The following is a 22,967-nucleotide window of genomic DNA, read 5'->3' on the forward strand; positions in this document are numbered from 1 at the left end:
TACCAAAATACTTCCATCCTTTTTCCAGACTCAAACCAGAGACAAATCATTTTTGATAAACTCTAGTATTTATTAAATTATAATTTTTTAATCAAAAAGAAAAACGCAGACCAAGAGAAACCTCAAAGTACAAGGACTAGACAGCAAAGCCTATGGGAAGGAACGCCATGAAGTGTTACAAAGATTCTGAAACATAAGTTATCTGCTTTCTTTACATTTCCATATTTTACTATAAAATAGTTGTTATTCATCTATTTTTAAGTTCCAGTTTCACATCTATTTCCACATTAAATGAAGCTTCCTGCTCTTCAAACATCTCACGGGTGCCAAATTTTAGTAATGATTTTATGCCAACCCATGCAGAAAAATAAGATAGTGCAAGAGTCAGATGGGAACCCCATTAATGCACAGATGATATACAAAAACTGGCCAAAAAAACTAAAGAAATTTTTTAAAAGCAAAGTAAACCGATGTCTAGAAAACTGGGCTATTACTAAACAGCTCTCAGCTAATACCCAAGTTCCTTACATCAAATAAATTTCAACAGACATGTTAGACATTTTAAATTTCAGATCTATCCATCCCATTCCCCTTTCCCTTTCCCACCCCAACTCCCAAAATACACAACTAGGGATGAGTATAATGTTATGTGAGCAGAAATTTACAGATCACCATTTCAACTTTGAGCATGGAGCTGAAGATTTATTTAAACTTCAGTTACTGTGCACTGTCCATCAGGCCTTCTAGATCTGACACTCACTGTTCCACCCCCTGCTACTGATCGATCAGCTCCTGATCGATCTGGTCGATCAGCTACTGTATGGTTTAAATTAGGAGCCAAAAGTCTCTGTTGGGTCAAGGAGTGCTGTGCAACAACTGCAGAAACATCCTCACTCTCACTACTGGCATCAGATTCGGTTTCTTCAATAGAGGTGTCTGGTACCCTGCCTGAAGATGGTGACTGATGATCTTCTTCTCCTTCCCCCCTATGACTCCTTTCAGCTATGCTGTCTCCACTGAGTTGTAAATGAGCAAAAGAGTCTTCCAGAGAAGTGCCTGCGTCAGGAGATGGTGTTGCAGGGCTGGTTAACTGACCATCTACTGATGTTAGGGGCCTTACAGAAGACGACACTGGAGGCTGAGCAGAAGCTCCATTCTGTGTTGATATGCTGTCCGCTCCGTCAGCAGAACTCTCTCTTGCTAGGTTTACAGTATTAGTGTCACAATCCAGCCTAAGTCCAGCTACTCCCTTCTTTGGTATATCAATTATATCTCTCTTAATCTTCCTGCGACGTCCATGTTCATTTCTCCTATACTGAACCATATTTTCAAGATCAGCAACATATAGAAACCCAGCAATTAACATTTCAGTGTTCTTTTTACCTTTGGAAAAAGCATCTTCCAGCTCTCTACTAGTACGCTCATCGTACTGCCACCACCCATTTCTTCCTTCGTAATACCATGCATATTCACCATTTCCTCTACTTGCTGCCTTAAGTTCTTCTGGTGACAACAAGGTTGGCTTGTCAAGGAAATCCTCAGGAATTTCTTGTCGACAGAGGGCACATCGCTTTCCAAGCCATGAAGCTCCCTTTACACACAGGTAGCAGAAAACATGCTTACAGGGGAGACTGACTGGGTGAACACATGTTTGCAGACAAATGGCACATTCAGGAACAGTTAGAGAAGGTGAACTATTAGGACAGGACTCATTTGCTTTCTTGTTTGTAGGAAGCATGTTTATTGAGTGATCAATTTCACCACAACCAGCCATCCTAAGAAAAAAATACAAAATATTGAAATCATGTTTAATCTTTTAGAGTATCTTAATTTAACCATTCAAGCAGTACTTAATAAACAACTATTCTGCTTGGCACATATTTCACAATGAGAACCCTAAGATGAAAATACATTAAAAATGCAATTTGCATAAAAATATTTTTGATTTGCATTTGAGTCATCAGTTTTTACTTGCAGGGGGCAATGAAAAGCACAAATACTATACCTAACAAATAAAAGAAACCAACATACAAATTTCACATGTATCACTCTGCTCAGAACTTACAAGCTAGAATCAAATGTGAGCATTTAAAAATATGCATTCTAGACTACTATTACAATCAGTATGAAAAATAAACAGAAAAGTTAAAGTAACTCAGATGATAACTACAGATACCAACAATTTTTCAGGCTTTTAGGATATTAATAGCAATTTTGTAAATTATGCTATGTATTAATATATTTTTGGTTCTTGACAAATAGACCACATTAAATTAAACCTAAAATCCTTGAAGTTCCTTATCCCTGCTGGCTGCTGTGGATGTAAACACACTGGTACAATCAGTCATTTCTGTCCTATTTGGTCATTTCCTCTTCATGAAACACTTAACAGCTTTTTGTTGCTGACTTTTTCTAAACCACAGGCTCTTCTCCCTATACTTTTTTGAGATGATTTCATCTATATTCATATCTTTACTTATTACCTATACACAAATGACCAAAATTGGTATCACTAATCCAGGCCTCCCCATTCAGTCAGGCCTATATTTTCCTATTTTAGATCTAGAATATTTGGAAGGAACAAAACTGAACTCATCATGTATTTGCTTCTTACTCTCTAAAACAGCTCCCAAGGTGGTAGCACTATCTGCCTACAAGGCAGAAATCCAGCCCAGAAATGTCCTACCTCTCCTTGATCCAAAGAAGCAGTAAGTGTGTGTATATATATATATATGTATTTTATATGTACTTGTGTGTGCATGCATACATGTATATTTTTGGGTGGTACTAGAGTTTGAACTCATGACTCAGAAAGCACTCTACTGCTTGATCCACGCCTCCAACCCTCTTTGCTCTGGTTGTTTTGAAGTTAGGGTTTTGCTTTTCACCCTGGTAAGACGACCATAATCCTGTGCTTCCCACAGTAGTGAGGATGACAGGCGCACACCAACACGCCCAGCTTTTTTTTCTGTTGAGGTGGTGTCTTGCAAAGTTTTTTGCGGGACTGGCATGTAGAATCTGGAACCAAGATCCTCCTCCTAAATAGCTAGGATGACAAATGTGAGCCACCAGCATGCCACTTGCTAAGCTGTATCAATTTTATCTCCTGAATCTATCTACTACCCATCTTTACCCTTCCCTGGCTACCAAACAAACACTTCACCAAATTAATGCATATGCCTTAATTGCTCTAGCCACACCCCTTGCTTAAAAATTAACTTAAGGATAAAGACCCAAATCTTTAAAATGATTGGTTACATCCTATACAGTTTGACCCCACTCCCATACTAGCCTTCCCTCATCAAATTTCCACTTGATCAGACTTCTAGCCACACTACTCTCTCCAATAGCTGGCTTTCTCTGTGTATGGAACACCCCTCATTATCTATTGCTTTGTCCTTAGTGGGTAAAGTACTATCCATTTTTTATCCCTCATGAGAAGTCATCATTCATCCCCTCTTGAGAAAACTTCCATGACCAAATCAAATTACCCTATTAACTTATTAACTATGCACTCCTCATTCTTTATCATAATTGCAATGTAGGATTTATTTGTGTATTTTGTTTATGTCAGTTTCCTTAAGCTGGCATGCTTTGTAAGAACAGGAAACACGACATTTTAGGCTCATCTATATGTTTCCATACAGACCAGACAGATAATTGCTAAGAAAATATGCTTTTTCCAAATAATACCATGAATACATTATGACATTATAAAATATACTTGAATTTCATTTTAAATATTATTATGCTAAATTTACTTGTACATTGGCAATACATAAAAATTCTGTCAGGGTGCGGATATATGAGCTATAAGAAGCACACTGAGTAACTATATAATGAAAAGTTGCAGCCTACAATGGAAAAATGGGGTAACTTGAATTAAGGCAGTTGTTACATAGTGAAACCAATGCCAAACAAGAACTCTAAAAACCTGAGTCTTAGTTTCCCTTACTAATTATGTGCATTTATTCACCAGGTAAACCTTCAGCTTAAATTTTCTTACCTAAAAATTAAAGAGTTTCTGAAGCTCAGATAAGAATGGCCAAAAAAAAAATACTTTGTAACCTCTACAGCTTCATAAAAGTTACAATCATACAAAACCAAGGGAGAAAATGATATGAATATTAAAGCTGCTCTGAAGAGGAGAGAATAATTTGTCAAAATGGATGTATTGAGCTTACACACTGAAATAAAATGTGGAACTTATGCCTTATCATTCAGATAAACAGCTGTTCAATACTGGGTCCATACACAGTGCTGAGTTTTGATGGATCTAAAGATGAATAGGATACACACCTACTCTGTTAAAGATGAGGAAACATAAACTCAAGTAGATCATCACAATATGTAGTAACCAAAATGCATTAAGATACCAAAAGTAATGATGAGAGATTGAGGCAGGAAAGGTCGGGACTTATTACATTTTAGATTAACCACACTTTGGCTCAGGGACCACCCTAACCTGGCCAGGAACCACCCATGCCACTCCACACTCATTGATTATTGGATGGGAATCACGTGGTTCCTCCCTTCCCATAGATAAGCAAAGTTTTAAAAGTACCAGAGAAAGAAAAGCACACTCTCTACACCAGCAGAATGCTCCTGCACCCACCATGCTCCCTCTTGTATTTCCCTTCCCTAACTTATTAACTCCCTTTACACTCAGGTGTCCTGCCATGGATTTTTCCATGTGGGACAAAGAATTTGGAAGTCTTCTGATCACTGACTGAATTGGCTCTGTTAACAAGAAGAATGGATATAGGCTGGAAAGTTTGGGATATAGGGGCTGGGTAGAGGAAGAGATTCCACTGAGAGACATGAGCAAGGCACTGAGGCATAGAAGCAATGGAACAGCAGGAGATGGAGATGAATCACAAAGCCAAATCATGAAAGCCTTACTGTACCCTGCTAAGAAAACATCGAATTACATTTTTATTTTATACAACAGTAACAGGAAATATATTTTAAAGGGAGAAAATGACACAGTAGACAGGTGATAAGTGAGAAGTCTGACGAAGATATTAGAGATTAGAAATTGGTGTTTACAATTAGTGACAATCTCTCTGTACTATTGTTTCTGCCATTTTAAATATAGAATATTTAATCACCATAGGACTTTTGTTTTTTGTTTAAGATAAAACACTAAAAATAAGCCCTGTGGTTATAAAAGGGATAGTTAATAAACACATTTTTCAAAAAGTGAAAACATTCTCTGGCATATCCTATTTTATATCCCATTGTTCTGTTTTTTCTGTATCCTTGGTTCTCAACAGACAAAGATTCACAATGATGCTTAGTGTTTAAGATTTCATGTACATGACAAAGCATAGTATCCACAGAAGAACTAATCACAGAAGTGCTTAATTTCTAAATTCTTTTTCAACTCTTACTATTACCAATTAGTTCCTTTATCGAACTCTAGATTTTAGAAACCAGCAAAGTATAACTTGTTCCTAACACACAGAAAGTTCTAAATCAAGCAAATATGACTTCTAAATATGTGTTGGCCACAGTAGGAGCTTCAAAGTATTTTGCCTTCCTTTCAAAGATCTTTTAACTTGAAACAACAGAAGTCACAAGTGAAAGGATATACTTCACAAGTGGTCAATCAACAACTACATCTATTCCTCCACACATCAAAAGAATTGACTATGTACAACCATATTCTGGGAAGGCCTCAGAAACTTTCATTCCTTGAAATTTATGTCAAAGAAGTTATTATCAGTGTAATTGTTGAAAATCTTTTTAAAATTTCCACAAATACTTAAATCTCCAATTAAAACGGAAAGTTAAGAAAGTAGTCCACCTACAAGTAATAATTTCATTAAGAAAGATGCTCCCACACAAGTACTAACACGAGTCCCACCTCCTTAGCTTCTGAGATCCAACAAGAATGGAAGCATTCAGGGTGGTAAGGCCATACACATGAGTGAAAAATGACTATTCATGATTCTACTCATATGGCAAAGCAGAGAAAGAGGCTGCTGCTCATTACAACTTTAGAAAAATAGCAACATCTAAACTAAGCGCCTTGTGAACAAAGGACAAATTTTAAATCTAATTTAAATTTCAAATAAGAAAAATAAAAGTCTGACAAAATGTAAAAAAATTTCCAACATGCTACTTGGAGCAATGTCATACTTCCAAGGACATTAATTTCAAACCTACTCAGTTTGTTTTAGTAAAATTGATCCAAAACATCAGTTTTCCATCAGCTGTATCTGGCATATCTACAGAAAAGAAAGGTTTCAACTGAAAACAATACTTACCAACCTGACATGATCAATATTTTGTATGATTTATTACTGCATGCATGAATAAACCTATACATATAATTTTAAAATACGGAAAGCAATTATGACCATTCCAGGGGAAGGCAAGAAGTATTAACAACAAACTTGGAAAAGCAAAACAATTCTGTTTGGGTAAATATTCTGGTTCCCTACAATGAAGAAAGCTGGATAGATTTCATCACAAACAAACAAGGGGCACTGGACAGCGAAAGGTGCATTCTTTCATATGAAGCACTCTATTGATTTGCCACCACAAATTTTAAATTATAATTCTCTTAGCCTACCAAGTACAATCTATCACCAGTGAAAAAATGGGGGAAAAATTTAGTATAATTCTGGACAAGGCACATTCAACAGATAGCCACATAACTAGATAAAGACAAAGCAACCCTAAATCGTTAGCCTGCATAAGACAGACATATAACAAATGTGGGATTTTGTTGTTGTTGCTGTTTGGTTTTATATGTTTGTTTATGTGGTACTGGGGAATGAACCCAGAACCTCAAGCATAATAGTAGGCAAGTGTTCTACTATTTGAGTCATGCCATTTGTTTTTAAGATAAGAGTCTGACTAACTTTGCCTAGGCTATCCAATAATCTTAAATAGATGGGAAGCCAAATGTGTCCAGAAAATCATATCGAGTAAGAAATGCTTTCTTCCCCCACCCTTTTTCTAGAGCAAGGATTTGGTAAAGAGTTAATGCTAATCAAAGAGAGTTATTTGCTTTAAGAACATCCAGAAATCATTGTGAGAAAAGGGAATTTATTTCTAGGTTATAGAAATTTAATATATAGACATTTGTTTTAGTTCAATTCTGCTATGGAAAGTTAGCATTCATTTTCAAAGACGTTTTTACTAGCTAAATTAAATTCTTCATGAGTTCTTATGGATTTTACACATAAATTCCATTCTCCTTTCCATATATAAACCTTTAAAAATATTTCTACAAGACAAGTGTCTATTAATAGTAAGTCTTTTCTCAATATGATAAACTTTAAAGGGTTAATGGTAGAACTGCTGGGAATCTCAAGATTCTGCACTCAAGATTTTGTTGAACATTCTTAAGAAAGGTAAAATTACTATGAACACATAATGTCATCTGCACATGTAGTGTTGAAATAACTTTTTTAAAGTTCCAAATATAAATATTTAATTTATGCAACTGGGATCAGAATCCAGTTACAAATTATATACACAAACACACACACAAAAATCATTAAGTTCACGTCACTTCTAATAAGTGCAGACCTATTAAAAATGAAGTTATATTCCTTTCAACTTCTTTTAAAGGAAATTCCTAAAATCTTTAGCTTTTCTGTACTTGTTTTTGACGTTTCATACAAGCTAAAAATTTAAATTATAACAATGACCATTCCCAAGTCTTTTAAGGTAAAATTTTTTTCATAGTCAAAATCATGTAAATGGTATTTTAACAGATTTTGGGTATCTGCTGATGTTGATTTTTATTACATTAAAATTTAAACATAATATCTGTCATTTGTTTATTATATAAGCCACGTACTGTTTGAAGCATTTTATACTTAATGCTCACATTATCATATAAAATAAGTCAATTATTTTCCTTTTTTTAACATATGAAAGAATCTGAAGGACAGGAAGCTCAAGTGATGTACCCAAAGCAATGCACTCACAGTTAATAAGTGACTGAGGCAGTTGAAAATCCAGGTCATCTGATTTCAGAGTCTGCTCTCCTAACTGCTACAGACTGCCTCCAAAATGAATGACTATAAAAATCACCAGAAATAATTTTAGAAAAGGTAAAGTGAAGTTAACAAGAAATTTCAGATAAAAGAATGAAATTCGTATCACCTAACTAGAGAACAGTTTGTCACTTTTAGTACTTCCCTTTATTCTTTGTTAATTTTGTACCAAAGAAAGACTTTGACCATTCACTATGCCCATGGCTCAAGGAGGGAGAAGTATCATCATAATATTTCCCATCAAAGTGTAAGGGCAGAGAAGCTCATGCCTTATTTATGGTTTTATGATGGACACAAAAAATACCGTGGCGTGCAAAGAAAGAAATGGTTACCTGCAGGGAGGGTATTTTAAGTGGATGACAAATACTTTGCAAGAAGTGCTGCAAAAACCCTGTCACTATACTATCTTAGTGAGAACTTAATTATGCTATCTTTATTCCAAAAGCCAATGGCTCCTAAACATTTTTAGGTATACAGCCTTATGAAGAATATGAAGAAATCTTACATATAATTCAAGGGGTTAAGAATCTTTCTGAAGCTGATCCATATATGAACCCGTAAGCAAGTAAAAGGAATTCACTAAAAGGTTTTACATCATGAAGTAACTTTCAGAATTTTTCATGACCACTTGTGCAAGAGTTTAGAGGAAAGTTTGGTAGTGGGAGAAGGCAAAAAGGCAATTAGAATTTATAAACATCAGGTAGTAATCCAGTGTAAGACAATGAGAGGACAGTGCTGATTTAAGTTTCCAACAGTAGAATATAACACATGGTAAAGAAATAGAAATGAAGTATTTAGTTGCAGATAGATAGTGGCCCTACCCATCAATATTCAGAATTTGAGAAGACATCTTTCCAAAACATTGTGAGGTAGATATTTATAAGGTACTCCAGGTAGAAGTAAGTTGATGACAGTGAAATTTACTAGATTGGTACTCTAAGAAGAAATCTAAGTTGACAAAAATCTGGTGAATCATCAACACATACATTGTTCTTGGAGCCATGAAAATGATAAATGCCCAAATTAAAGGGCCAATCACAGAACCTTAAGATTATTCCAAAATATACAAGTAAGGCAAAAATATAAAAGAGATGTAAGGAATGGTCGAAGAAAAGATAGAAAACAACATTACCACAAAAGCCAAGGGGGAGGAGATATTTATTAAACAGAAGTGTCAAACAGAGGACTCAAAAAAATTGATGTGATAGCTGGGCACCGGTGGCTCACACCTGTAATTCTAGCTACTCAGGAGGCAGAGATCAGGAAGCTCAGGATTCGAAGTCAACTCAGGCAAATAGTTCCGTGAGACCCTAGGAAAAACTCTTCACAAAAAAGGGCTGGTGCAGTGTTTTAAGGTGAAGGCCCTGAGTTCAAGCCCTAGTACCACATACACACACAAAAAAACTACTGTGATAAAAATTTCAACTTGTAGTAAATTCTATTCAGTAAAAGTCATGAACTCCACATACTGATTTGTTGTTCTTATTTCCCAATGACATCAAATATGCCATCAGTTAACTTTTTATTCAGCTAAGACATCTTTTGTTTTCTATTCCCCCAAATATTATAAAACTTTTCCAACCTACAAATGAAGAATACTCTGACTTCTATATTATTGAGAAAATACATAAAATCTTCCAAATCTACCTATTTCTTTATTCTGCCATAATTATCATCATTCTTCCTGGCTCAAGATGGAGTACTGCTAGTTGCTAACTCCTCGATTTCTAGTAATAGTACTATCCCGTAACTACTCCTGGACTTTTAACTACTATTTCAAAATTAAGATGCTAGATCTAATGACCTCTTTCAGACTCAATCTATTTGATCTAATTGCACTAAATGGTACTAACCATCTTTTCTTTTGCTAAAACTTTACATTCTTTAGTTCCATAATAATACTCTCAATATTCTCCTTTATTTCTTTCCATCTACTCTAGCATCCCTTAAATGTCAGTACTTATAAGACTCTGTGGGTATACTTCTTGATAAGTCTTCTGAATATGTTACATTTATGTATAGACTTACATGTCTTCCAACATCTATTATCCAGAAATGATCCACAAAAGACCCTATTTCCAAGTCTATATTCAAAAGGTTTACCACAACATTCTCCAGGAACCTGTAATTAAACATGACTGAAAACAAAATTATCTGCTTCCTTAAGCCTGCATCCCATTCCTTCCTGAGAACCCTATCAGTTCTCAACCGTGGATAAAACCTGGAGCCATTCTTAGTATCCCTCTATCCCTTGGTCACTTACATTTTTTGTTTTTAAACAATATAAACTTTAGAATGTATTCCATTCATTTCCAAAACCTGTGAGCCTAATTACAGACTCTTAAACACCCTCTCTTGCATAAAATACTAACCTTCCAACTAACTTCATTCAGTCTTTTCTCCCTCTGGCTTTTCCTCAGTTCATTCATGACTGACTAGTCCTCTCTCAATCTTTAAGCTTCCTACCACATACACAATCTAACCTGAATCACAAATCACTGGCTTTCAAGATCATGGATGGAAGCTTTCATACTGAAACTTAAAATCTTGGCTCTACCATTTTTTTCTTAGTAGTTAAACACTTCCCATTCTTCCCTAAAAGTAGGAATTAGCTAGTGTACTGTTTCTTGGAAATCTGAACGCAGGGGTCTGAGTTAAGTCTAAGAATTTGTGTCTTTAAATAAGCAACCCAAGGGATTATTCTCAGAAACATTTGGTAAACATAGATGTAGGCAAGTAATTTAATATAATTCTGTTTTTTTACTAGTAAGTGAAGCTACTATTACAATACACTATAATAAAATTCAATAAACCAATAAAACACCCAGTAAGCAACTGGTACTAGATAAGTATTTATTCCTTTTACTACCTTTGATGTCACTTTTCCCCACTCTACTTTTATACATAGGATTGTTCCCCAACTTCCCTAAAATGCCCTGATGTTAGGCAGCTGTACCCCTTCTCTTTCTCTTGGCTTGAAAAATTTCCTAATTTTTTTCTGATTGTTAAAATTCTATTCATTCTTTAAAGTCAAGTTTAAAGTTCTTCTGTTCACTCTGGACCCCTCACATGCAATTAATTTCTTCCTCAAGTTCCAACAGCATCTTCTTGTTGCCTCAATAGGGCATTTATCCCACTACTGATTACCTCAATAGGGCATTTATCCCATCATTGAATCATTAATTACATATTCATCTCACTAACTCATACGGACTTCCATGATGATCAACACCTAGACTACCTAACTTACAAAATTTAAAAAAAAAAAGTAGAGCCTGGAGATGTGTCTTGGTAGTAGAGCACTGGCCCAAGCATGCATGAGGCCCTAGGTTTGACTCCCCAGCACTGGGAAAATAAAAAAAATTTTTTTTAAAATGGACAGGATTAAATAAAAGATGCATTGCCCAGTTTTAAAGAAAAAGGCTTACAGGTATAATTTTTCCTTTTATCTAGTTCTCAAAACTCACTTAGAATGGTACGGTCATACTTTCAATGGAAGCATACAATCAGAGTATCATACTAAAAAAGTAGATAGCAAGCTAGAGTTATATGGCAAACTAGGAGAATGTGAATTACTATACAAACATCACTCTGATTCAGGAATTTAGACATTATATTCACCAAGATATTAAGCATCAGTAAAATGTTTTTCATGATATATTTTTCATGATACAAAACCATAATGCTCATTATAGGAAATATTTCGTCAATAATACAATGAAGTTCGATATAAGCAAAATTTAAGATAATCTAACACTTCAAAGCATATTACACAAAGACTAAATGACAGTAAAACATACCTAATAAAACTGCAAAGTCAATATGAATAAAAAACTATAATGTACTATTTTTTAATCAGTTATGATATAAAGAAATTCCTAAATTTAATGGAGCAAATTTTTATTAACTAGTCTTTTTATAATGCAGAAATCTCTATTATTTATAAAAGCTAAAGCTATCTGCCTAACTTGGTTATTTAAATAAATTATTTTGTAAAGGAATGGAAGAAACTAGAAGCCTTGGAGAGCTCACCAACTTTTTAGCCTTCTATGAGCAAATTCCTCCTCCTTCAGTTTCACTTCTTATAGAGATTTTTCCCCACAAGAAGACTTTCAGAAATCTTCATTAATGGTAATTTACTGTGAATAAGATTTCTAACTCAATAAAGCATTTGTAAGTCAATACAAAATGCTTGTTTTGTATAATTAAAACTAAAAAACAGGCATGATGGCTCATGCCTGTAATCACAGATACTTGGGAGTAGAGATTGCCAGCCTGGGCAAAAAGTTAGTGAGACTCCTATCTCAACCAGTAAGGCAGGCATGTTAGTATGCATCTTTGATTCCAACTACCCAGAGGCACAGGTGGACCAGGATTGTGGTATGAGGGTATCCTCAAACAAAAATGTAAGACCCTATGTGTAAAATAACTAAAGGAAAAAAGAAGGACTGGGGCATGGCTCAAGTTGCAGACAGCCTGTTTAGAAGTACAAGGCCCATAGTTCAAATCCCAGTACTGCCAAAAAAAAAAAAAAAAAAAGACAAATATTTACTGTATTTTATACCATCCCCCTTCACCTTTGGAAAAACAACGATGCTATACTTACATTTCTATTACAGATCCCACAGATTCCTGCCACAAAAATAAAACATCTTCACCCGCAATTAGTCAGTTTGCAGTAGTTTCTCTTCCACTGCTGGTTCATTCTTTGTGCTATAAAAGAAAAGAATCTGACATCAACTTCTCTACAGACTAAGATCAACAGAATCATATGATCCTTTAACAAAGTCCAGTGGCAAATTTTATCTTGAAAGTAAAAAAAAAAAAAAGACAAGGATGTCTACTTCCACCAATAATACTCAAAACTACAGGAAATTCTAGCAGTGTAATTTTTGTTTGTACATTCAGGAAAAATACATCTATTCTCTCTATATAGAAAATCCCAAACAACTCTAAGAAAGCAAATAAACAAATTCAGCAAAGTTGGAGGTTGCAAGCTCAACATATGCACAACACACACACACATACACACACAAAACCACCAGCTGTGTTTCTATATACTACTTGCAGTCAACAATCTAAAATGGAAACCAAGGAAGTAATTCCATTTATAATATCATCTAAAGGAATAAAGTAGCTAAGAATCAACCAAGTAGATGAAAGACTTGTATAATGAAAATTATAAAACATTACTGAAAAAAATAAACAGCCAAATAGTGTGAAGACAACTGGAAGTGTTATGGACTGGAAGACTCAATAGGTTATGACAACCAATACTACTCAAAGTGATTTAGAGTCAACATAATTCCTATCAAAATCTCAACTGGTTTTATTTTTTTATGGAAATGGAAGAGCCAATCCTCAAATTCATATGGATTTACAAGAGGCCCCAAATAGCCAAAATAGTCCTGAAAAAGAAGAAAAGCATTAAACAATTTCTGTTTCCCAATATCAAAATTTACAACAGAGCTGCAATATCAAGACAGTATATTTCTAGCATAAGGACAGACAATGCATCAATAGAATTGAGAATCTGGAAATAAATTCATATATTTGTAGTCAACTGATTTTTCAAAAAAGGTGCGACATTTATTCAATGGGGAAAGAATATTCTCTTCAACAGATGTTTAAAACAACTGAATTCCCACACACAAAAGAATGAAATTGAACTCCTACTTCACACCATATGCAAACTTATTTCACAGTTGATCAATGTTCTATATCAAAAGTAAAACCATAAAACTCTTAGAAGAAAACACAGGCAAATTTTCATGACCTTGGAATTGGCAATGGATTCCTAGATATAACACCAAATGCATGAGCAATAAAAGAAACACATAAATTGAACTTTATCTAAATTAACAACTCTTGTGCAGGAAAGGTCACTGTCAAAGTAAACAAGGTAACTTAGAGAAGGGGGGGAAAAAACCATGTATCTGACTTAACACTCAGAATAGTTAATGAACTCCAACAACTCACAACAAAAAAAAATAAAATAAAAAATGAACAAAGGACTTGAAAAAAAATCACTTCTCCAAAGATACATAAATACCCAGGAAAAGATGCCTAATATTACTCACCATTGGGAAAATGTAAATCATATCACAATGATGTATCTACTAGAATGGATATAAATTTTTAAATGGGGAAATAAACGTTAGTATATGCAGAAACTGGACCCTTGATCGCTATGGGTGAGAATGTGAAATGGTGCAGCTCCTGTGGATATCAATTTGATGGCTACTCAAAAACTTAATAACTAGCATACATCCCAGCCGTCCTAACTCCTAGTTATACACCAAAATAATTGAAAACTAGGAGTCAAATAAAGTCATGTAGTTTTCACTACAGAATTATTACTCAAAAACAAGACACAAGTATTCCTCAACAAATGAGTAAACAAAACATGGTACATAAAACAGTGTATCATTTAGTAATAAAAAATGACATTCACCCAACATGGATAAACCTTGGCAATATTATACTAAGTGAAATATGTCAGACAAAAGTAATAAATATTATATTTATAATTGCATTTGAATAGGCAAATTCATGGAAACAGAAAGTAGATTAGAGTTTATCAGGGATTAGGAGGAGGAAAGAATGGGGAGCTACTGCTGTCTGCATTAATGAAAAAGTCATGGAAATATGCAGTAGTGAAAGTTGCACAATATTGTAAATAAAATTATATTAAAATCTTACACTTACAAATGGTTAAAAAGGTCAGTCTCAATGGCTCATGGAAGGAGATAGGATTGCAGTTTGAGGGCAGGGCAAAAAAGTTAGCAAGACCTTATCTCAAAGAATAAGCCAGGTATGGTGTCGCATGCTTCTAACCTCAACGACTAAAGAAATGTAAGTAGGTAGGACAAACACAGATCCAGGCTGGCCAAGGCAAAAAATGGAAGACCCTATCTTAAAAATAACTAAAGAAAAAAAGGGGGGGGCATGGTAAGCGGAGACCCCAAGTTCACACCCCAGTAACTGCAAAGAAGTTTAAGAGAGCAAAATGTTACATTAAGAAAAAATTTTAAGCAGAACAGTTCAATATGGACAAAACCTATCTTAAGACTGATTATATTCAGCAGTCATTACATTCCTACAAGAAAGCAACTTGTGCAAAGGCAATGTTATCACATTAATTAGGACTTCTTATTTTATGCTTATGTGTTTGTAACTTTTAAGCCAACCTTCTCTCAAGCTACTTTTTTTTGTACGGGGAATTCAGAGGCATCATCCAGAACCACATCTCAGTCACTATCTTTTTTCTTCTTGTTTAGTATTTTCTCCTCTCACTTCACCAGGCCTACTGTAAGAGGCACATCATATTACATAGAAACCTAACATCAACTGTATATGATAACTAAAGAGATAATATACCTCACAATAAGCACAGATAGGAGAGATTTGAACCCTTTCTTTCAGTTCCATTTGTCTGTCATTGTTGTGGGCAACTATCACCCTAAGTTATCTAGGATTCTGGTATGTGGCCTCTATTTTTCTGTTTATCTTACCAAATATTTATGAGAACAAGCAAGAAGCAGTTTTGAAACCAGAGAGCTTTTAAGAGTAATTGTGTAAACAAGATTTCTAAGTAATGTGGCTTTTTATTTTGTTCTTGCTTTAGATAATATGGACTCCACTATTTGGATTTGCCTCCCAACTCTTTCACTTTGCCCTCAGGAGCCACAACTTCAATAGCATCACAGAACACTCCATTCACTTCCCTCCTGCAGCCTACTCAAAACAGAAACGGCCCATTTTCACTTACAGCCAAGTGCTCCCTATCTACAGGTCAGGAGGAGACATTCTACTGTTCCAACATTACTTACTTATTCTGTGAAGTCTCTGTCATTGGGTATAATACACTCCACCATCCCCTATTGCTGCTCTCAACCTTTAAGACACTGACTTCATTCTTTCAGTATTAATCATCCTCTTCACCCAACTCCTAACATCACAGTAAGTCTATTTAAATATCATTAAGAATAAACCACCAAATATCTATCTCAGAGGTTCTAAAACTTGCCCAAAGTTATATTTACTAGAATCAAAGAGATTGCTTGTTACAAATATGCATTCTCAGGCCCTACACCTAGAAATTTTAAGTCAGTGATAATGGAGCAGTCCAAAGAATATAAATGTCTTTATTTTCAATTTCTAAAACCCTAAATTCAATTCACTTCCTCTTAGCAACAAAGTATCATAGCCACATTTGGAACCAGTTGTTACTTAAAGCTTCTCTATCTCTAAAATCATAATCCCATTTTCAGATCTCAAGCTCTGGTTAGTCTAGCTCACTTACTCATCCTACACCTGTTCTTCAATTATGGAGACCTCCAGTCTCTTGACCATCTCCTTTCCTTTAACCAGTTCTTGATCTCATTTTCTTTCCTGCCCATTCTGGAACTCAATCATTTTAATTTCTTTCTTAACAGAACCCTTAGCTCCCTTGTATCTGTCTCGCATCTGTGTACTCCACAAACCCCATCTCTGCCTGAGTATTAAAGTGGGACATCTCAGCTTCCATGACTTAACCACTTAAGTGTTGTAAAGAGAAAATTATCTCTCCACTCTATCCATTCCTCCAACCATCACACCAAATTCTGATCACTAACACCTTTTAAAAAAAAAAAAAAAATCTCCAATACTTTTGGACTCTACCTCTCCACCCATGACTAGTGCCCTTGTTTAAACCTGCATCTTACCTAGACTGCTATTCACCCTAATGAATTATCTTGCTTCACTACCACCCTCAAATCTATTCACTGTCTCTAATAACATTTAAAAGGCAAAATGGACCATGTTCTTTCTATACCTTCCCCAGTCTACACAGTAAAGGCAAATTGGCTCTTTACAATAGCCAAAAACCTTAGTGATCTGAATCCTAAATAACTAACTCTGTAACAGTATTTTCCTGACAACCAGATTAATGCTCTAGTTATACCAAATTACCCACAGATCTCCAAGTTTCCCTTTAAAGTTTGTATTTACTCCTGTGTTATATTCATTTCTCTTTTGCAGCTACTAAATGCCTACTTGACTTTCAATATACTGCACAGAAATGGCCATCCCTCATTTATTTTCTCTATCTCCAAAAAGCTAATTATCTCCTCTTCTCTAGTTTGTACATTGTTCCATTACTAAACTTGCCATATGCACTGACATTTGGGTTAAATTGAAGACAGGAACCAATTTTGTATCTCTGGTTAGTAAACTGCTAATCACTTTTTGTTGATTTGAACTGGTATTTGTTGAATAAATGTAAAACTAACTTCCTAAAATAACTAAATGTGTTTATTCTCATAACACAACACTTGAGTTTGGTGAACAAAGTACTCATGGAAGATAAAAAGATATAACTAATCCCTTCTTAAAAGAACTTAAAATGTACCAGAGGGAGTAGCTTCATTTACACAGGTAAGACTGCGGTCATCTTATCTTCTGGCAAACAGGATACTGTATTTGCTTAGTTAGTGTTCAATGAATTCTCCAAAATGCAGATAAAAATCCAACAATAAGTCCAACTGGTTTCTAGACAGCCAAACTATCTTCACAGAGCACTTTTCCCAATAAAGGTAAGCATGATGATGTGGGACAGACCAACATTTGTAGTTTCGACTTTTGTTTCCTGAAAAAAGTGTACTAGTTTAGAATATATAAATACCTTACCCTTTACTTATCACAAACATTTTTAGATCATCACTCAAAAGTCAATTTATACTTTACTCACATTCTAAGATGAAATTTGTTGATGGAAAAACTCCTGCTAGATATTGCTGTTAGTCTTAAGTTGTGCCTATGCTTCCCAATCTTTACAAGTCTTTTCAAACATACCAGTTACTTTATTCTGTTATTCCAGGAATATAAATGATTGTAACCTCTGGTCTCAAAAATTTACTTAAACATTTATTTTAAAAATCTTGTTGGATCACTATTAGATTTATAAAAAAAAAATTTTATTCCTATAAAATACACAAAAAAACTCATTACTATTTCTAACCCCACTTTTTTCTTGCATTTATTTATATAATCCTTCTCTTAAATCTTTACCATTCTCCAGTTACTTATGCCATTCTTGTCCATAATATTTTATCTCTGAAATAAGTTGATGCTTAAATGGATCTAAGTTAATTGAAGTAAAGTAGCTTTAAAATAATGCATAGAAATCTTCCACAACACCTGTATTTGAAAACCTAAGTTGTAATCCTTTTACAGCACTATTTCACATAGCTGAAGTTAACCTATAGACACAAGTATTAAAAAGCTATGCTACCTATACACTACAACAAAAGCATTTTTTAATCTAATTAATCCAAGGACACTAGGTTTTCTCATTCTGCTTTTCCCTTACTTGAAGGCTAAAAATTGAATTCAAGCAAATTATCAACAAAATAGTATTTTCTCTGAAAAAGTCCTTTACAGATTGGACACACACAGAGAAATCATCCTTTCTACAATGTACTGTTGAGGAAAAGGTCTAGAACAGCATTATCTTAGTAGAACTGTGTTGCAAAGCACATATCTAATCTTAAATTTTCTACTAGTTACGTTAAAACGTGTAACAAGAAACAAGTAAAATTAATTTAGATGATATATTTTATTTAACCAAATATATGTACAATGTTACCGTTTCAATACGTATTAAATAAAAATTACTAATCTGACATTTTATATTTGTATGTATATATATCTATACACGTGTGTTTGTGTGTATATATATGAGATTCTGTGTGTACTTTACACTTATAGCATAAGGCAGACCTGTAGTCCTCAATAGCTCCATGTGGTTAGCAGCTACTATCCTGGGCAATGCACATCTAGGATGTCTTGAATATTAGCAATCATTTTTAACATAAAACTGGTTATTACAGGAATCACTAAGTAGAAAAAATAATCAACTCCAAAAATAACTTAACAAAGTGACTTAAAAAGATGAATACATAACATCAATATAAATACATAAAAATACATCCAATTATGAGCAACTGAAGACTTCCTGTGCTTTTTCAATTAACAGCTGATGTTTAATAAAATAGCTGTAATCCTTTACTTAATCAAAATACACAATGTTTTATAAAGAAGCTCTCAATGACAGAAAGGAAAACTACTTTAAACCTTCCAACTTTTAGCACGTAATTCAAATATACATACATATACACACACACACAAAGACCAGAAAAAGGAGTATCAATCAGGTGTAATTTAGCAGATACATTTTAAGTTTCTTTAAGAGTCCCAAATTGAGAAATGTAAATAATAATTGTATCCAATTTTAGTTCATGTCCTGTGTTGTAAATCAGTTTACAAAATACAGGTCATACTTACAAAAAAGTCTTCATGAGAAACTCATTTTAGCTATATAAAGTCCAATACTCTATTTTAAAGAACTCTTTTCCTAATTGTGCATCACTTCCCTTAAAAAACATTATTGTATGGCATCTACCTACTGCATTTACAATCTTCATACTCAAGCATTAAACCTTTAAATTCCTCTTCCCCAAAGTGGGTTTTGCATTTTATTTCAATAAAATGTGATATAAATGTGAACAAATACCTCTTTTGGCACATCAAATATAAAAGTTTCATGGCCAGCAACTATTCTGTAAATAACAAAGTCTCTGGCTAATTAAAAGTGTGACCTGGGTCAAATCATAATTCTCACATCTTTTGTTACTTTACTACACTGTAGAATTCTATAACTAAATATTTAAATTAACAGGCATTTAACAGGTTTTGTTTTAATTAACCCAAAAAATAATTGACCCTGAACACTTGAAGAGTCCACAAATAGCCACATGTCGCTGTAAGTTCAGTGGATATACACACACACATTCTTCACAAACTCAAATTCTTTAGTCGAAAGGAAACCAGGCAAAGGACTAGAAAAGGCACCTTCCATTACTAACATTGGAGGGGGTAAAATAAGTATTCCAATCTCCAACTGCAGTTTGTTAAACCTGTCATACTAGAATATGACTAATACAGAAAATAATATTCTTTAAACAGATTAGCGTGAAAAGATTTGTTACTATGATTTTCTTCTTCTGAGGATACGTTCAAAAAAAAAAAAAAAATCTGTTCCCTTTTTCTGACAATTCAAGTTGGCGGAAACCGAAACACTTTACCAGTTGACATGTCTCCTACAAGAAAAAAAGTCATTTCTTTTATAATTCCTCTTATCTAATTATCATTTTCCTGATGATTATAACTCTACCAAGTTCTTAATAACCATCAAATAACAGAAACTTTCAAGTTTTTTTTTCAAGTGTTTAAATATCAGTATTTTTATTTGCCCACGACTTACACTGCCCTATTTGAGTCATAAATTCTAAATTCAGTGCTTCGCTTTAATATCCAAGACCAAAACACACATCCAAATACCTATTTTTAGAGCGGTACTCACGCTTAGTTTTCTTTAAAGTGAGATCTACTTGACCTATTTTCATGTGATTTTAGAACATCCAGACACTAAACAAAAAGTACTTAACCCAGTACCACAAATCTTGTTATTGGTGGTCATTTTTTTTATGTCCTACTATGTCATATCTTTAAAACTTTTAAATACACTCACTCTAAAATGTTATGTCTTCCAAAATCTCTAATTATACCGTTTTGAATGCTCATGTTATAGGTTCACATCCCATTTGAAAAGTGTGTAAACACACACACACACACACACACAAACACACACACAAAGGGGGGTCGAGGACGACAGGGGTGCACCCTGGCTCCTGAAATGTCAATCATTCAAACAACAAAGCCTTTTCTGTTCTCTTGGCTTTATTTCTCCCTCAGTTCTATACTATTTCAGTATTTTTAAAATGTAACTTAAAATTGCCCAAAACTTGAGAAATAACTGCTCAATGAAATAGCACTTGGAGAAAAAAATAACAGCGTATGCCAAAATGCTTAACAAGGGAAAAAACAAAAACAAAAACAGCTGTCAGAATATGTGTGTGAACTTGCAGTTCTGGAGCTTTTACCTGTGAAGAAAACCATTCCAGCTCCACAGTCTCAAAAACAATGTTACAGCCTTTATTAAAATCGTCTGGAAATAAAACAACAATGGTAGAGACTCGTACTCTTTCAGCTGGGATGGAGAGTAGCGAGAACTCCGCACCCAACAACCAGAACAAAGCAACAACCTTGGCTTTTAAGATGCAGACAGCCTGGGGCTCCAGAGCTATTGAGACACCTCTTGGCTGTCTCCATTCTTTGGTAGCCGTCAAAACAACTAAGAATACGCTGCGATGGCTTTTACCAGGGCAGGCAAGGTGGAAGGACTGCTCTCTTCGATTAGGCAAGACTGAAAGGCTAAGCTGGAGGAGGAGGGAGGGAGGCAGAGAACAGAAAGCAGCAGCCAAAGACTCCAGGAAAAAGAAAATGCAAGGACCGGCGCCCTGCCTTCGATCGGACCCAAGAACCAACGTGTTTGTCCACATGGGGAACAGGAATAGTAGACCCCCCCTCGAAACCATCGCCGCCCCTAAACCTTTGGCCAGAGGTTCCCCGGCAGAGCCCTGACAACAGCGCCGAGTGGCGAGAACAGGGAGGTGGCTGCCGCCCCGGGCAGCGCCGCGGACACCAGCGGAAGGAAGAGGGTGCGCAGTAATGGCCGCAGCTCCGCCTCTCGCACCCCGGCCGAGACCATCTCCGGCCGTCGCCCAGGGCAGGGGCGGCAGCGCTCGGGGACAACGCAGGGGCCGTCACAGTCTTCCTGCCTGCAACAGAAGCCACAGCGGGGGCGGCGACGACAGGACTGAGCTACCCGATCCCATCTCCGCGCGGACGGCCGGGACCGCGCCGCCCAAGGACGTCCATCTACGTACCGGCCCCTGACCCCGCCGCCGCCCCTCTCAGGCCCCGAGCGCCCGGCCAACCCAAGGCGCGTCGCGGCCGGGGATGACACCGCGGATTATGCCGCCTCTCCCTGAATTAGGATCCCAAACAGGGGCCCACTTTCTCCCGGCCCCTTGCGAGGATTTCGCCCGAACTCCCACCTCTCTGGCCTCAGCCTCGGCCACCTCGCAGTCCTTTCTCTTCGGCCTCTGAGCCTGCACCGAACGGGGACGCGCGCGGCCGTCACGTGACCGCCGACGCTGTCGGGGACGGGGGCGCGCGCGGCGGAAGCTACGCCTCTTTCCGCGAGCGCGCGCGGCGCCTTCGGCCGACTTTCCCTACGCTGGGCGCGCCGCGCGGTGCCCGGGGATGGTGTTCTCCGACTCTCCCGGCTGCGCGGTTTTGCCGCCTGGCTCCTGATTGCAGTGCGTTTTGTATCCCTTATACGTGTTAGGGGCAGGAGGCGTTGTAACAATTCAGGTCCATCAAAGGGAGGTTTATGGCAAAACAAGAAAGACGCCGGTAGAACCAGGAAGTGGTGCTACACCAGACTCCAGCTTTGTGACCCCGGAGAAGCCCTCGGACGCCTTTCCGGCTTGAAGAGTCCTTAGAAAAAGTACTTCATGTTTCCTCCTCAAGACAAAAGAAATGATTTTAAAAAAAAGAGGAGAAGGGGAGAGTCTTCTAAAATGATCCAATTTATTCACTCTCTGGATGGTTAAGCAATTTAATCTGCAGAAAAAGTGAGATATTGTAGTTTGGGGCCCATATTCCCTAACAATTCGGTATAAGAAGCTGGAAGAACAAATCAGCGTAAGAATGTGAAATGAAAGTCCTCGGTTACTTAGAAGGCAATAGTGTAGTTTTAAACATCAAAACTCCTAGCAATTCTCCATTTCATTTTAGCATGTACATTGATTGCCTTTTTCAGAATTGGGTGATTTTCATTCAATTTGTTAAATGAACAGGACAAAAGAGCATGCCTTTTTATCTTTAAAAGAGTATACATTTTCAACATTCTGCAGCAGTATCTTGCAATAGTGTTAACGTTTATTTATTTCATTAACTCAAGCAAGATTGGAAATTTCTGCATCTTTATATGTACAG

At 36.0% G+C, this 22,967-nt stretch overlaps 1 protein-coding gene across 4 annotated transcripts; it reads right to left on the reverse strand.

The window, feature by feature from the left end:
• Positions 1-49: 49 nt before the first annotated feature.
• On the reverse strand, positions 50-22,147 carry Rnf146 (ring finger protein 146). Of its 4 annotated transcripts, XM_074075181.1 has the most exons (5): positions 22,022-22,117; positions 17,413-17,649; positions 12,625-12,731; positions 7,950-8,042; positions 50-1,775 (listed from the first exon to the last, which is right to left on the reverse strand). In XM_074075181.1, exon 5 carries the CDS (start codon positions 1,772-1,774, stop codon positions 707-709), a length of 1,068 nt encoding a protein of 355 aa, XP_073931282.1. In that variant the 5' UTR covers position 1,775; positions 7,950-8,042; positions 12,625-12,731; positions 17,413-17,649; positions 22,022-22,117; the 3' UTR covers positions 50-706. The 4 variants fall into 4 exon arrangements, with proteins under 4 accessions (XP_073931282.1, XP_073931274.1, XP_073931266.1 ...); XM_074075173.1 differs by lacking the exon at positions 17,413-17,649 and having other exon boundaries at positions 22,022-22,147; XM_074075165.1 differs by lacking the exon at positions 7,950-8,042 and having other exon boundaries at positions 22,022-22,116.
• Between the last annotated feature and the right edge of the window lie 820 nt (positions 22,148-22,967).

The sequence above is a fragment of the Castor canadensis genome, chromosome 1 (genome assembly GCF_047511655.1).
Source record: "Castor canadensis chromosome 1, mCasCan1.hap1v2, whole genome shotgun sequence".
NCBI classification, from domain to species: Eukaryota; Metazoa; Chordata; class Mammalia; order Rodentia; family Castoridae; genus Castor; species Castor canadensis.